General features: G+C 37.8%; 1 protein-coding gene across 5 annotated transcripts in view; it reads right to left on the minus strand.

Annotated features, from left to right (window-relative positions):
• The window catches only part of CDK19 (cyclin dependent kinase 19), a 202,594-nt gene that overhangs the window by 125,369 nt on the left and 60,581 nt on the right, over window positions 1-16,644 (minus strand). For all 5 annotated transcript variants that reach the window (XM_030809561.1, XM_030809558.1, XM_030809563.1 and 2 more), the window contains one exon: window positions 7,448-7,523. In XM_030809561.1, the coding sequence (XP_030665421.1) occupies window positions 7,448-7,523 (76 nt within the window). The remainder of the gene's footprint in view (window positions 1-7,447; window positions 7,524-16,644) is intronic.

A 16,644-nucleotide genomic window follows, 5' to 3' on the forward strand; every position in this document is an offset into this window, starting at 1 on the left:
TCAGCAAACATACATTCTATCAATTCCACTTCATAAATTTAAAAAAGCAAAGGTTTATTCCTTTATGCCAAGAGGAAAGTTCCAAGGATTCCACTGAAGTTTACAAAGCAGCCTGCTACACCACCATGGTGGCAAGAGAGGAAAAGAAAGAAAGAAGGAAAAGTGCTGCTCCACTCCACCCTGCCTGCTGGGCACTGCGTGGAAGAACTGCAGGTGACAGCCCCTTTCAGCTGATCCTGCCTCTCACCACAGAAACATCAATGCTGGGATACTGATGGATATATACACTGAGAAAAGAACTGAGCAGAGGTGAATGAGGGAGTAGAGTTAATCAGCAACCCAAGCCAGAGCTGAGGGAGGCAGCTGTCTGCAAGAAGTCAGTATTTCCCTATTTCTCTTCCCTCCTCAATAAACTGAATGTTTATGCCCCTTGCCCTCCCAAATTCATATGTTGAAATCCTAACCCCCAACCAAAGTGATGATATTAGGACATGAGGCCTCTGGGGGGTGACTAGGTCACGAGGACAGAGCCCTCATGAATGGAATTAGTTCCCTTATGTAAGAGAGCTGAGAGAAATGGTTGCCTTTCCACCATGTGGAGACATAGGGAGAAGACGGCCGTCCATCTGTGAACCAGGAAGCGGACCCTTACCAGACACTGAATGGGCCAGACACTGAATGGGCCTTGATCCTGGACTTCCCAGCCTCCAGAATTGTTAGAAATAGGTGTCTATAAGCCACCAAGTCTACGGTATTTTGTTATGACAGCCCAAACAGACTAAGACACCTCCTCAACCTAAGCCCTTCACCCTACTTCCCCCTAATTTTCCCTTCAGCCGCTCTTCACTTCATTTAGAAATATCTCGATGTTGTTAGAAGTACTCAGGAGTAATAATATTTTATTGTATTTTATATATATACATTTTTTTTTGAGATGGGGGTCTCACTCTGTCACCCAGGCTGGAGTGTAGTGTGCAATCGTAACTCACTGTAACCTCTAACTCCTGGACTCAAGCAATCCTCCCACCTCAGCCTCCCAGGTAGCTAGGACTATAGGTGAGTGCCACTATGTCCAGCTAATTATTACTATTATTATTATTATTATTATTATAGAGACAGGGTCTCACAATATTGTCCAGGCTGATCTCAAACTCTTGGCCTCAAGCAATCATCCCACCTCAGCCTCCCAAAGTGCTGGGATTACAGGTGGGGGCCACCACACCTAGACTCAAGGGCAATAATCTTATAATCTTTATAACCTACAAAACTAGAATGATTAATAAATTTGAAATTTACATTTGTATTATTCCAGATTAAATTATATTTCATGAAAATTAATGGACTCTCTGCTCTTGTGGGGGTAAAAATTCTCTGTATTTTTGCAAAGAAAAAAGTCTAGAAGAATATACAAAAAAAAAAAATGATTACTTTTGAGTGTTGGCATAACAGGTACTTTTACCAGCCTTTTTCTAATACTGTCTGCTAATTTTACGACAAACATATTTTAATCTCATAATTGCAAAACAAATTAATGGTTGAATTAATAGCATTTACCACGTTTTCAACATACCAACCTTAAGATCACAGAGGCCACAAATGTAATAGACTTTATATTAGAGCTTCCCTGTAATCCCAGGCTAAAAATGCTGATGTTCACATGATCCTGGTATTTTAATCACCCAGAATTACTTCCTGTTGTGGCATAATGTAAAGTGTAAAGCACTGTAGAAAGGTATGAGGTTACAATCAGCCTTTGGTCAATAAGGTTCAAATGAAATGAAAACGTGACATGACATTCTTTTTTAGTGAGACTTGAGATAATAACACATTTCATTCTTAAACTTTTTTCCTTTCTGTAAACTTGTACTTCTTCCAAGTTTATTCCATGATTACAAGCTCTTTAACTTATTTTCCCAGCATCCAACTATATCCTCAACAGTTATTCTGCAATCATAGTCCCAAGTTTTAAAGTAATGAGTGAAATGTTCATTCCTAATTATTTCCACCTTAAAACCCTCTTAGCTATGTGTGCCTATATGAACTACAAAATACTAGGCGTTAGGTAATATAATGGTATGCAGAAGGAAGACGACAGAGAACAAGCCCTATCTACTCTTTATGGTGTTGCCTCCATTCTCCCCAATCTATTAGTCCCTCTTAACCTCTCTGACTCTCAATTCCCTTACAGACTCTGTCCTTCCACCACCAGGAAAACTAAACAAATAATAACTAAAATGAAAATTTCACCAGAGGGGCCTCAACAGCAGAAGAAAGAATCAGCAAACTTAAAGACAGACAATTAAGAGTATCCAGTCTGACCAACACAAAGAATGATGATAAATGAACAGAACCTTGGAGAGATCCATGGGAAACCATGAAGCCTATAAACATATGTATAAGGAGAGCTGCAATAAGAGAAGAGAGAAAGGAAAGGAAAGAAAGATTATGTGAAGAAATGATGACTGTGGTGGGGTGCAGTGGCTCACACACATAATCCTAGCACTTTCAGAGGATGAGGCAGGAGGATCACTTGAGCTTAAGAGTTTGAGACCAGCCTGGACAACGTAGTGAGACCTCATCTTTACAAAAAATTAAAAAAAAAAAAAATTAGCTGAGCATGGTGGTGCATACCTGTAGTCCCAGCTACTTGGGTGGCTGAGGTGGTAAGATTGCTTAAGCCCAGCAGGTCAAGGCTGCAGTGAGCATGATTATGCCACTGCACTCCAGCCTGGGCAACAGAGTGAGATCCTGTCTCAAACAAAATAAAATAAAATAAATTTTTAAGAAAAAGAAATGATGGCTGAAAACTTCTCAAATTTGATGAAAAACATTAATCTACACATCCAAGGAGCTCAACAAACTCCAAGTAAGATAACTCAGAGAGCCGCACCAAGACACATCATAGTCAAAGTGTCAAAGCCAAAGACAAAAACAGAATCTTGAAATCAACAAGAGGGAAAAAAAAAAAAAAAACCCTCTTCATATACAAGGGATTCTCAAGATTAGCAATTGATTTCTCATCAGAAACCAAGGAGGCCAGAATGCAGAGATGACACAGTCAAAGTGTGAAAGAAAAAGACTATCAACCAAGAATTCTACATCCAACAACACTAATATTGCAAAACTCAAGAAGAGCTGGGTAAGACAGAAAAAGAATTACAACATTCCCAGATACAAAAACTGAAAGAATTCATTGCTAGTATACCTGATAAACAAAAAATACTAACAGGAGGCTTTCAGCTAAAATGAAAGGACTCTATACAGTAGCTCAAATCCACACAAAAAATTAAGAACACCAGTAAAAATAATGACATAGGTAAAGAGAAAAGAAAGCATAAATATATTTTTGTCTGTAACTCTTTTCTTCAATATGATGTAAAGGACAAATACATAAAACAATGTTGCGGGAAGTCAGGGACCCCAAAAGGAGGGACCTGCTGGAGCCGCAGCAGAAGAACATAAATTGTGAAGATTTCATGGACATGTATCAGTTCCCAAAATTAATACTTTTATAGTTTATTATGCCTGTCTTTACTGCAATCTCTGAAGATAAATTGTGAAGATTTCATGGACATTTATCAGTTCCCAAATAATACTCTTATAATTTCTTACGCCTGTCTGTACTTTAATCTCTTAATCCTGTTATCTTCATAAGCCGAGAATGTACATCACCTCAGGACCACTATTGTACAAATAGATATTGTAAAACGTGTGTTTGAACAATATGAAATCAGTGCACCGTGAAAAAGAACAGAATAACAGCGATTTTCAGGGAACAAGGGAAGATAACCATAAGGTCTGACTGCCTGCAGGGTCGGGCAGAATAGAGCCATATTTCTCTTCTTGCAGAGAGCCTATAAACGGACATGCAAGTAGGACAGATATCGCTGAATTCTTTTCCCAGCAAGGAATACCCTGGAGAAAGAATGCATTCCTTGGGGGAGGTCTATAAACGGCCACTCTGGGAGTGTCTGTCTTATGTGGTTGAGAGGAATGAAATACATAAGGAATGAAATACACCCTGGTCTCCTGCAGTACCCTCAGGCTTACTAGGATTGGGAAATTACAGCCCAGTAAATTTTGGTTAGACCGGATCTCTGCTCTCGAATCCTGTTTTCTGCTGAGATGTTTGTCAAGACAATACACGCACAGTGGGACATAGACCATCATCAGTAATTCCAATTTTGCCCTTGCCTTGTGATCTTTATTGCCCTTTGAAGCATGTGATCTTTGTGACCCACTCCCTGTTCGTACACACCCTCCCCTTTTAAAATCCCTAATAAAAACTTGCTGGTTTTGTGGCTCAGGGGACATCACAGACCTACTGATATGTGATGTGACCCCTGGAGGCCCAGCTGTAAAATTCCTCTCTTTGTACTCTTTCTCTTTATTTCTCAGACCGGCCGACACTTAACGGAAAATAGAAAGAACTTACATTGAAATATTAGGATCTGGTTCCAATAAAACCATAATTATAAAATTGTGTTAGTGGGCTTAATGTATAAGACATATGTGCACAGTCACTGTGCAATACCATCCATGGTAAACTTGTGTGAAAATCCCTATCATGTTGGGGTTAAGTATTTAGGGTACTGATAAAATGCTATTCAATCTAGAAACTGCACACTTTCTAAAGTTCTATTAGGCAAACTCTCAATAAGAATATGAAGGCTATGGCTGAGAGTGGTGACTCATGCCTGTAACTACAGCACTTTGGGAGGTTGTGGTGGGTGGATCACTTGAGGTCAGGTGTTCAAGACCAGCCTGGCCAACTTGGTGAAACCCTGTCTCTACTAAAATACAAAACATGAGCTGGGCATGGTGGTGCACACCTGTAATCCCAGTTATTTGGGAGGCTGAGGCAGGAGAATCATTTGAACCCAGAAGGCAGAAATTGCACTGAGCCAAGATTGCACTACTGCAACCCAGCCTGGGTGACAGAGCGAGATTCTGTCTCCTACAAAAAAAAAAAGAATGAAGGCTATAACAGATTTCAAGAGTTAAGTTTCTCCATCACATTCCAAATTTATATAAAGACACACATGCCCATGGATTCCTTGGCACCTAGAAGTCTCTGTTTCAAAAAGGACATTTATAATTGGGTTATCATTTCCTATTAATCAATACCTAACATTTCAGCTATTTACCCAATTAATTCATGGAAGGCAGGGGTGAAAATGCTGTGCTAAATTATGGTACTCTAACATAGAAAAATAGCCCACCAATAATATTTATATTGGTTGATATAATAACATGTAATGATTTTAAAATGTGACAAATCACTTACCAAATGCTTATCTGGTAAAACATTACAAATACCTCCCCCAATTTTTTTTTTTTTTTTTTGAGACAGAGTCTCACTCTTTCACCCAGGCTAGAGTGCAGTGGCACAATCTCAGCTCACTGAACCTCCTAGGTTCAAGCAATTCTCCTGTCTCAGCCTCCCGAGTAACTGGGACTACAGGCGCATGCCACCACACCCGGCTAATTTTTGTATTTTCAGTAGAGATGGGATTTTGCCATATTGGTCAGGCTGGTCTCAAACTCCTGACCTCAGGTGATCCACCCCCCTCAGCCTCCCAAAGTGCTGGGATTATAAGTGTGAGCCACCGTGCCCAGCCACAAATACCACTTTATAATCAATGGAAAATCACCAAATTAGAATTTTTTCAAATAATTTGCATACTAAAGCAAACATAGGTCCAAGCATGGTGGCTCATGCCTGCAATCCCAGCACTTTGGGAGGCCAAGGCAGGATTGCTTGAGGCCAGGGGTTCAAGGTTACAGTGAGCTATGATTAAGCCACTGCACTCCAGCCTGGGTGGCAGAGCAAGACCTTGTCTCTAAAAAAAAATTTAAAAATAAAAGTAACACAGACTTAGAATCATGGACCACTGGTAGAAGTTTTTATTCTGTTCATTTGTTTATTTATTCAAGAAACATTTATGGCACACTTGCTGTGTCAGACACTATGGTAGGAACTAGAGATAAAAAGACAAGGTCTGCCCCTCAAAGTACGCACAGTCCAGGGAGAGGCTTCCATTCTAGAATTAAAGAAGGTATGATTAGAAGAGACCTAATAGTTCCCTTATTTAACAGATGAAACTGGAACTCATCACTATTTAGCTACTAAGGCAGACAGACATCCAGGTCTAGAAATTTCCCACCCCATATGTTCTTTGCACCACACTTTTTATGACTAAAAGTGATGAAGGAGTGTTTCCATGCAGGTGAAGCAGAAACATGGAACTGTGGGCAATATATGTAATAGTTATTAAATTAGAGACAGAAATCCCTAATGGATATGGACAATATAATTATTTAACAATTATTAAGTAACAATTATTTAAATAAATATCTAACAATTTAGACACAAACATCTCTAATAGATGTGATATTATAGTAAAGCCCTAATCAGCAATCTTTACTGAAGAACTAAAATAAGGTAATATAATAGTAAGCCTTCTGAGCTATAATTAGTTTTGCCTCTGTTTTCCGATCTGTAAAATGGGGATATTACAATTTTATTTCACAGATTGTTGTGAAAATTAAGTGAATTAATACTTGAAAGCACTTAGTAAGCCTGGTATCTAGTACACACTCATTAAATGTTTAGTATTCTTGTGAACAATCATTTCTTAAATGTACTAGTATGATACATAAAGACCAAAACAGGGAACTATTTTCTTTAAGGGATTATCCTATTATTATAATGGTCTTATTTTCTGGTGACTAATAAAATCTTACTATATTATATATTTCAGAAATAGTATTTAAAATGAATAAGATTTAATAGTATGACCCCTTTCTCTATAAAGACCTTATCAGTCCTAAAGCTACAGAAAAATAGACATTAAATTACTAATTAAAATAAAATTCCATCACAATTTTAATAAATTATTTTGTTCAGTATTTCTGAGATCACAAATCTTAAATATCATTAAGAGGATATTCAAAGATGACTTTCAAGTAACTAAAAAGTTTATGGGCTACACGTGGTGGCTCACACCTTTAATTCCAGCACTTTGGGAGGCCAAGGAGAGAGGATCATTTGAGCCCAGAAGTTTGAGACCAACCTAGGCAACATAAGGAGACCTCTTCTCTACAAAAAAATTTAAAAATTAGCCAGGTGTGGTGGTACACGCCTGTAGTCCCAGCTACTCGAGAGGCTAAGGCAGGAAGATCGCTTGAGCCTAGGAGGTCCAGGCTGCAGTGAGCTGTGATCCAGCCTGGGCACTCCAGCCTGGGCAACAAAATGAGATCTTGTCTCAAAATTTAAAAATAAAATAAAAAGTTTATGCAGATTTTCTCATTCTACATAAAATATTCTTAAACTAACATATGTAAAATAAACATTCATTATATATATTAATGAAACTTTTATATTAAAATAAATCATCACCCAATATCAATAATAAAATAAATAACTGTATTTGTATCCACTTACTGCAATCTCTCTACAAGCCGACATGGATATTCCTGTGCCTTCGATTTGCTTCAATGCATATTCCTTTTCATCTTTTCTGCACATAAACAAAAAAACATTATTTTTCCATATATCACTTTCAGATTCAAAATTATAACTACAAAAACAATGGAAATGCACTTAATTTCTCAGTGATACGTAAACACTCTCATTATACCATGCATTGCTTATTATTTTTGATAATATTTCAACTACAGAAATATGAAATACCAAAAGAAATTCATGTCACAATGAAAACATCAGACAGAGCCAAAACACAAAATTCAAAATTGAAACAGAACAGGATACTAAACACAGCACCAGTTTCAAAGAGTAAACAAGCATAAATATAAACTCAAACATATTGCAAGATAATTCCACTCCTGTCTTAATTATCTGGAGTCTACAAAAGCCTTCTGTTATAGACATTCGCTATAAAAAACTGACAGACATTAACTCCCAGATTCATTTAAAGTAATTTCATAGTATAAGAAGCTTTATAGGAATGATAACCCACTGAAACACACTGTATCTCACCCAGGATGGGGACATTCAAAAGCCCGAGGACCTCAATCAAAAGCCTTTCAAAGATTTCAAAGCTCTAGCCACCAACATGTCATTCTCAGGAACACTAGGAGAAACCCAGTAGTTAAAGTGGATTTTTCAAACAATGGACATAGTATTAGGAATCCTGGGAAATCCCAATAGTTACTAAGTTGCTTAACCAAGAGAATACAGCAGTTCAAAAACTAGTGAAACATTCTGTTAAAATATTAATAGTATGAGATAAGCAGCTAGTACAATACAGTAAGTACAGTAAGCATTCTCAAGGGTGCTGATACCAGAACCAGCCACACAAAGGTCTCAGCTGAATGTCATAACTGTAGTTCATATTGTGAGTTGTTCTTATAAGAGAAGTTAAATCCATGCCTTCCAAGTTTTGTCTTTTGATCGTATTAGAGCCTCAGCAAAGTATCGCTATGTCATGATGTTTTTGTCAAATATAGCGCCAAAGCAGTGCCACATCTGTCTTAGCTATTCCTCATTTTCCCTATTCTGTGTTTACCTGCAGATAGAGCAGTTTAGGATGTTATTCAAAATCCACATTTTAAAACACCATTTTACATCCCTTTTGAAGATTTTCACAATCATCTATAAGCAAATAATTGAGTTATGGTTACTTTCCCTCACAATAAGTTTGAAAATTATATCCATTTTTCTTCCAACAGATAGCATTCAGGAAATAATTAAACAGTATTTTGACAAACAAAACATACTAGGTATGGCAACAAGATGGACTATGATGCAATTTTTTAAATGATGGCTAGAAGGTCATTAGAAACGTGGAAATATTTACCATATACTACTGAGAAAATACACAAATTATACTATATAAAAATATACATCTACAAATATGTTGAAGGCAATACAAAAAATTAACAACAGTTACGTTAAGATATAGGAAGTTATGTCAACTAACTTTAGTGCTAATATTATATTGCCTTTAAAAAGCCAAAATAAATTGATACTCTGAGAATACCTACTAAAACAATCTTTAGTATTTTCAAAGTGATAGCTCAGGCATGTTTTAAAGAGCAAAGTCAAAAATAAGGAAAGTTTAAATGATCATTTTTTCCTTTTTCTCCATCCTGTTTTTTGCCCAGACATAAAACTAGACTTTTTCAGACCACTCAGAAGCCACTAAGAAGCACAAACTGCAGGTGATTGAATGTAATCAAAGCCAAGTGTCCCTCCTGTGCCTTAAATGTATTTGTGGGTACATGAGTGAGAGCACATGTGCCTGAGAAGCTCAACACAATGCTTACAATGTAAATTTTATTCATTTAATAATTATCTATCAGGTATCTATTGCTAAATATGTAAGTTTGATGTATTCTTGAAACAAAATTATAAAAGCTTTCTGAAAAATTTTTCACATGAAACTATAATTTTTTCAACAGAAACATTTCAATCCTCAGTTCCCCTAGACAAAGTAGTCCAGAAGCTCATGTAATTGCATAGTTTTATTTTTAATACTGTAAAGAATATTACACAATCTGGATAGGTTATAGTTGCTATGGAAACTATAAGATCTTTGCAGTAAGTCAAAAAGTGCAAAATTAACACATCAAATTAATGGCTTTTGAATTTCACATCCAGGCTGTCAAAGGAATTTGAAAGCTTGAACAGAAGAGACTGAGCATAGGCCTTTTACTCTAAATTATGTGGACAGGAACAAGGAACAAACCCAGTAATTATTTCACTTAATAAGTTTAAATATAACTTCCATCTGTTAAAATAAAATACTAAAAAATTTGCAATTTTAAGATTTATTTGCAACATTTAAATTGAGAATGAAAGGAAGTACATACATCATTACTATTTCTCTTTGTAAACTAACTGTCAGATGGTAAGTGATGATGCAGCATCTCTAAGGTTCACCATATGAAGAAGTTGCAAGGTCCCAGAGGGCATATGGGACTCCTTGGCACTGTACTACGTGAATGCCAATCTTTGGGCATATGCCAACAGCTTAGTCTGAAGACGAAACATGCATCCTTTAACACAACATCCAGAAATATTTCAATGATTAGGCACATGAGACAGGGAAGCTTTATTGCTCTCATTCCCTCTCCAGGAGTTCCACTGGATGCCCCTCTCCAGGAGTTCCTCCAAGTAGAGGAATTCATACCTCACAGCTTAGATGTTTCAGGCACATGTAATATTAAATATCATAAAAGAACAATTTTTTCTTTTACATGACAAGGCTGAAAAGCAGGTGAACCTGCCTAGCCTACACTACTATGATAATCCGGCTTTTAGAGGCAGCTTAGTTCCTCCTTAAAACTATTTCATTTCCAAATTACTTTTATTTCTAAATAACATAGACAAAGCAATTCCAAAGCCTTGCAGAGAAACTGTTTTCTACATTTTCGTGTATATTAGATAGTATGATTAGAGCAACTGCATATCGAAATTAATCAGAGGAATTTACTAAATGCATCCAGAAGAATTAAAAATACATGTATTTGTATTATAAACATGGATAAATGCTATATAGAATTTTTAAATATCAAGATGTTTCTTCTGTATGTCTATAACGTGTAGCAACACCATGAAAACTTCACTCTCAGCAGTCACAATGAAAAACAATTGTTTGATGTGAACATTATGTAACAAAATAGAACAAATAAATTTGACAGAGACCGATTCTATTAGGTCTTCCATCTAAGACACCACGTTCCTTTTTTTTTTTTTTTTTTTTTTTTTTTTTTTTTTTTTTTTTTTTTGAGACAACTGTGTCCCCCAGGCTGAAGTACAGTAGCATGATCTGGGCTCACTGCAGTGTCGACTTCATGGGCTCAGGTGATCCTCCCACTTCACCCTCCCAAGTAGCTGGGACTGCAGGCACACACCACATGCCCAGGTAATTTTTGTACTTTTTGTAAAGACGGGGTTTTGCCATATTGGCCAGGCTGGTCTCGAACTCCTGAACTCAAGTGATCCGCCCACCTCAGCCTCCCAAAGTTCTAGGATTACAGGCCTGCACCACTGCGCCCTCCTGGCTCTGGAAAATTCTTGATGCAAACAATTCTATAGAGAGTAGAAAATATAAAAAGCACACATCTGTGCAAAAAATAGAAATCATTACCTTAAAATGAAAGCTTACTCCCATACAGAAAATCAAGCTCAGTGGTGGAATTCAAATGTAATACAGGGAAGAATTTCTCAAGTCTAGGGAAGCAAGCCCAACAGGAATATCTCTTAAATGAAATATTAGGACCTGTTTTAATGAAAAAGATAGTTTTACACCTTTCAATAACATCCAAACTTGGTGACCAGTCCCCACTCAACTGTAGCAAGGTAAAGCACAATTCAGTAGCCTACATGCAAAAATGCAGAGTTTAACCAAAGTTCCATTTGTTGTAGTCACAATTGGACTGGCCCAAGGCTCTTTGACTCCTATCAATAACACTGCTGGATGTCCAGACCAGCCCCGGGCCATGCTGATCCCAAAGACCTACAGTAGACAAAAAATTTAGAAGAAGCATCTTTTAAAGAAAGATAAGAAAAACCAGAATCAGGCAAGACTGAAGGAAAATTTTAAAGTATTCAAAATAACAGAATAAAAATCATTTTTCTTTGTTTCTGATAAAAACAGAAAAGCCTTATTATTTTATATCAACTAACAACTACTGAGTTTATATTATGTATCCCAATACTGCCAAACTCTTGGGATGAACAAATTAGAGACAGGTATCAGGAAGTTCACAATCCACATGGAAAGAGATTCTGGGTGACCAGAAAATAATAAAAGTAACCCTGATGTGCTCCACACCCACAAAAGATATGCACAGTAAGTGCAGAGAGAATGCAACCAATAATTCATTCAGAGCTTTAAGGAAGGTAACTCCATAACCCATGCCTGAGGGAGGAGTTCCCCAGGTAGAGGAGGGATAGAGGTTAGAGAATTCCAGGTAGAAGTATGGCATAAGAAAAACAACAGAAGCATATTCAAGAAACAGCTGGTATCCAGTATAAATAGAAAGCTAGGTGCGTTATGACTAGGGCAAGAGATGAGGTTAGAAAAGTAAAGAAAGAGACCAAGTGATCTACAAAGAAGCTTGTACTTGATATGTTAACAGTGTAGAGTCAAAGGTTTTTGGAACAGAGAAGGTACATTAACAGATCTTTGCTCAGAAAAATAACAGTGGTAACTACAGATAAAAACAGGTGGCAGAGCAAACATTTGGTAGGGTGCATCAAATGTCCAGATAAGAGAAGATGAAGGACTAGATCAGCAGCAGAGGAGAAGAAATAATAGGTTCAAAAGACATTTGAGTCAGAACTGACAGAATTTAGTAACCACTTGATTCTGTGTGAAGGAGAAGATGACTCTGAAGAGGGATGAAGTTTCCACTTTGCCTCATTGTATGAATGACCACACTATTTTTTTTTGAGACAGAGTCTTGCTCTGTTGCCCAGGCTGGAGTGCAGTGGCATGATCTCAGCTCACTGCAACCTCTGCCTCCCAGGTTCAAGCAATTCTTCTGCCTCAGCCTCCCGAGTAGCTGGGACTACAGGCGCCCGCCACCACACCCAGCTAATTTTTGTATTTTTAGTAGAGACGAGATTTCACCATTTTGGCCAGGCTGGTCTCGAACTCCTGACCTGGTGATCCACCCGCCTTGGCCTCCCAAAGTGTGGCGATTATAGGCGTGAGCCACTGCGCCCAGCCAAATGATCACACCATTAACCAAAGAAATGATGACATAACCTAAATGAAGACCTGGAAACCTAAGATTTTATCCTAAAAGCAATGAAAATTACATATGAAGGTTAATCTTATTAGAGAGGACTAAGATTAAAGGGATGAAAAACAATTAGGAAGTTACTGCGATGTAAGTGTGAGAAGGTGAAAACCTGGATGAGTAGAACAGAATGTTAGCTCTGAAAGGGATCTAAGACAATCCTGTATCATCTGTTCACTTCAGTGATGAAGAAAGTAGGCCAGCAGCTAGAGGCAGAGCTAAGACCAGCTCTTCCAATTCTTCATGACAGAGGGGTAGTAAGACAGGAGAAAAGAAGGGACGCCTGTGATAGTCATTTTAAAGGAGGAATTGATGGGACCAAATGAACAGAAAAGATTAAGAAGGAAGAGTCAAAGATGAGTCTGAGGTTTTGAGCTTGGCTGATGCAAGGATGATGCCACTGAGAACAAGGTTCATATCAGATCTCAGAAGATTCTGTAGCTTATAAATGATTCCTTTACATAGAAAGAAACCCCAACCAAAAATGAAAATATCTCGGAAGTTCAAAAAGGAGATGTCCTGAAGATATTTATTTACTAAGGGTCTACCACAGCAGAGTTTCAGACTGAAAGGTTTGAGTCCATAGACGTGATGATATTGCCTACAGGAAGTAGCACACAGGTAAGAAGACTTTTGAGTGCCCAGGAAAGAACTGGAGGGAGGGAGGAAGGGAAGGAAACAGTTCTGAAGATACTTCTCTTTTTCTTTTCTGAGACAGTCTCACTCTGTCACCCAGGCTGGAGTGCAGTGGTGCAATCTTGACTTCACTGCAACCTCCACTTCCTGGTTCAAGCAATTCTCCTGCCTCAGCCTCTGGAGTAGCTGGGATTACAGGCACATGCCACCACGCCCAGCTAATTTTTGTATTTTTGGTAGAGACAGGGTTTCACTATGTTGGCCAGCTGGTCTCGACTCCCGGCCTCAAGCGATCCACCCACCTCGAACTCCCAAAGTGCTGGGATTACACGTATGAGCCACCACACCCAGCCCAATACTTCTCTTTCATATCTCTTAGAACAGAGTCCTCAACACTTGGCCCACAGATCACTACCAGCTAGTGGCCTGTTAGGAACAGAGCTGAACAGCTGGAGGTGAGTGGTGGGCGAGCAAGCAATGCTTCATCTGTATTTACAGCTACTCTCCATCACACCCGTTACCACCTGAGCTCCGCCTCCCATCAGATCAGTGGCAGCATTAGATTCTCATAGGAGTGCAAAACCTACTGAGAACTGCACGTGCAAGAGATAGGTTGCATGCTCCTTATGAGAATCTAATGCCTGATATTCTGTCACTGTCTCCCATCACCCCCAGATGGGACCATCTAGTTGCAGGAAAACAAGCACAGGACTCCTGCTGATTCTACATGATGGTGAGTTGTATTTCGTTATATACTACAGTGTAATAATAACACAAATAAAGTGCAAAATAAATGTAATGCACTTGAATCATCCCGAAACCATCCCCACCCTGCTGGGTCTGTGGAAAAACTGTCTTCCACGAAACCTGTCCCTGGTCCCAAAAAGGTTAGAGACCACTGCCTTAGAAGACAAACAATTCTATGAAGTTTGTTTTTTCTAAACCTTATGAGTCGAGTTCAAATCACGAAATCATCAGAAATACAGTATCTAAAATAAGACAGTATTACCAGCTTTTACAATTAGGTGTTACTAATAAGACATTCTTCAAACTATGTGATGTGCATCCATTGGTCAGATTAAAAAAAAAAAGACATTCTTCAAATCACATGACATCTGAGCCAACTATTTTTTTCTTCAAGAAGAATGATGAAATAAATCAATGTTGTATCCCTTTCCTTTATTATGTGATGATTTGGCTTAACCGACTAGGAGGCTTCCACAACATGGAAAAATAATTTTAAAACACAATGTGGAATAAAAATTTGAAATAACAACAACAAAAAAAGATTATCTTGTTTCATATGGGTATCATTCTGAATTATTCAGTATCATCATGAGTCCAATATTCAGCCAGCCTAGTAGTAATGATCCCTTATTTGGAAACAGTATTCTTTATTACATAATAACATATTTAAATTTTTTATGATGAAATTTTTCAAAAATAAATAAATAAATGGCAGTAATGCTGCATGTACCCATCACACAATTATCAACTCGTGGACAGCCTTATTTCTACCGCCTCCGCTTTTCTTAATTATTTTGAAACAAATCCCAGACATCTTTCCATTTCATTCACAAATAGTTCAATGTCGTAACACTTTAATATCAAGAATTTTTCTAGTTTGAATAGTCTTTTAAAGTAATTCTGAAACATTTAAAATCTTCCAACATAAGGTATTGCTATTATTTTGTTTTCCTCTTATTAATGAATGATGTCAGATAATACTAGCACCCTCTTTATGCTTTCCTTTTCTTTTCTGACAAAAATGTGCTTCAGAAATTATGCTTGCATTCACCAAATATTTCACCTATTCAATCTCTAAACATCACCAAAATACAGTACTATTCTTTATTCAACCTAAGAATTCCCTCGCAACATGAAAATGTGACAACAGTTTGATTATGTCTTTGCTTTCATTCCTTAGAAAGACTACCTTTATTTACTCCTGTTTTTGTGTATGTATGGAGACAGGGTCTCACTATGTTGCCCAAGCTGGTCCCAAACTCTTGACCTCAAGCAATCCTCCTGCCTGGCCTCCCAAAGTACTGGAATTACAAGTATGAGCCACTGACCTAGCCTAGTCCTTTTTCTTACAAACTGACTGACTGGTTATCTCGGGTTTTTTTGTTTTTGGTTTTTTGTTTGTTTGTTTGTTTAGACAGAGCTTCACTCTGGCACCCAGGCTGGAAAGCAGTGGTACAACCTCAACTCACTGCAGGCTCGACCTCCCGGGCTCAGATGATCCTCCCACCTCAGCCTCCCAAGTAGCTGGAATTACAGGCATGCTCCATCACACCAGGCTAATTTTTTGTACTTTTTGTAGAGACAGGGTTGTGCCATGTTGCCCAAGCTTGTCTCGAATTCCTGGGCTCAAGCAACCCGTCCACCTTGGCCTCTCAAAGTGCTAGGATTACAGGCGTGAGCCACCACACCTAGCTAGTTGTCTTTCTCTTAAAAATGATCTTCATTATATACTATTTCCTTCATTTAGAATTCCAAGTCAGATAAATACTTAGTATTTTAAAAGCTCTAAAATTATAAAATTTTAGAAATCCCTATTAGTTTGGCCAAAAAAAAACTTTCAAAACAACTAAAATAATTTTTTCTTTTTTTTTAGACAAGGTCTCTGTCACCCAGATTGGAGTGCAGTGGCGCGATCATGGCTCACTACAGCCTCGACCTCCCAGACTCAAGCAATCCTCTCACCTCAGCTTCAGAGTAGCTGAGACTATAGGTGTGCACCACCACACCTGGATTTTTTTTTTTTTATTTTTTGTAGAGATGGGGTCTCACTATGTTTCCCAGGCTGGTCTCGAACTCCTAGGCTCAAGAGATCCTCCTGCCTTGGCCTCCCAAAGTGCTGGGATTAGAGGGGTGAAACACAATGCTTGGCTTAGAATAATGTTTTCATTGATGAATTAATTGTATAATTTCTTTTTTTAAAGGTGTTCATATTTAGTTGACATTTGTATACAACCATATCTTGGAGAGTTTTAATGAAAAACAACAATTCACTGAATTGAATTTGCACATCAATATACTTCACCAGTGGCCCACTAACGCTTCAAATCTTATTAATTAGGATATGTTGATAATACTTCCCCGAGCTTCTTACTTTTTAGTCAACAACTACTTAAACTGTCAGTGCACTTCTAAAATCTCAAGTTCAATGTTGCATTACTACATATCATCAATATTTAATGCTGAATTTGTTTCTAAAATTGGCAA

The sequence above is a fragment of the Nomascus leucogenys genome, chromosome 3 (assembly GCF_006542625.1).
Source record: "Nomascus leucogenys isolate Asia chromosome 3, Asia_NLE_v1, whole genome shotgun sequence".
Taxonomy (NCBI): domain Eukaryota; kingdom Metazoa; phylum Chordata; class Mammalia; order Primates; family Hylobatidae; genus Nomascus; species Nomascus leucogenys.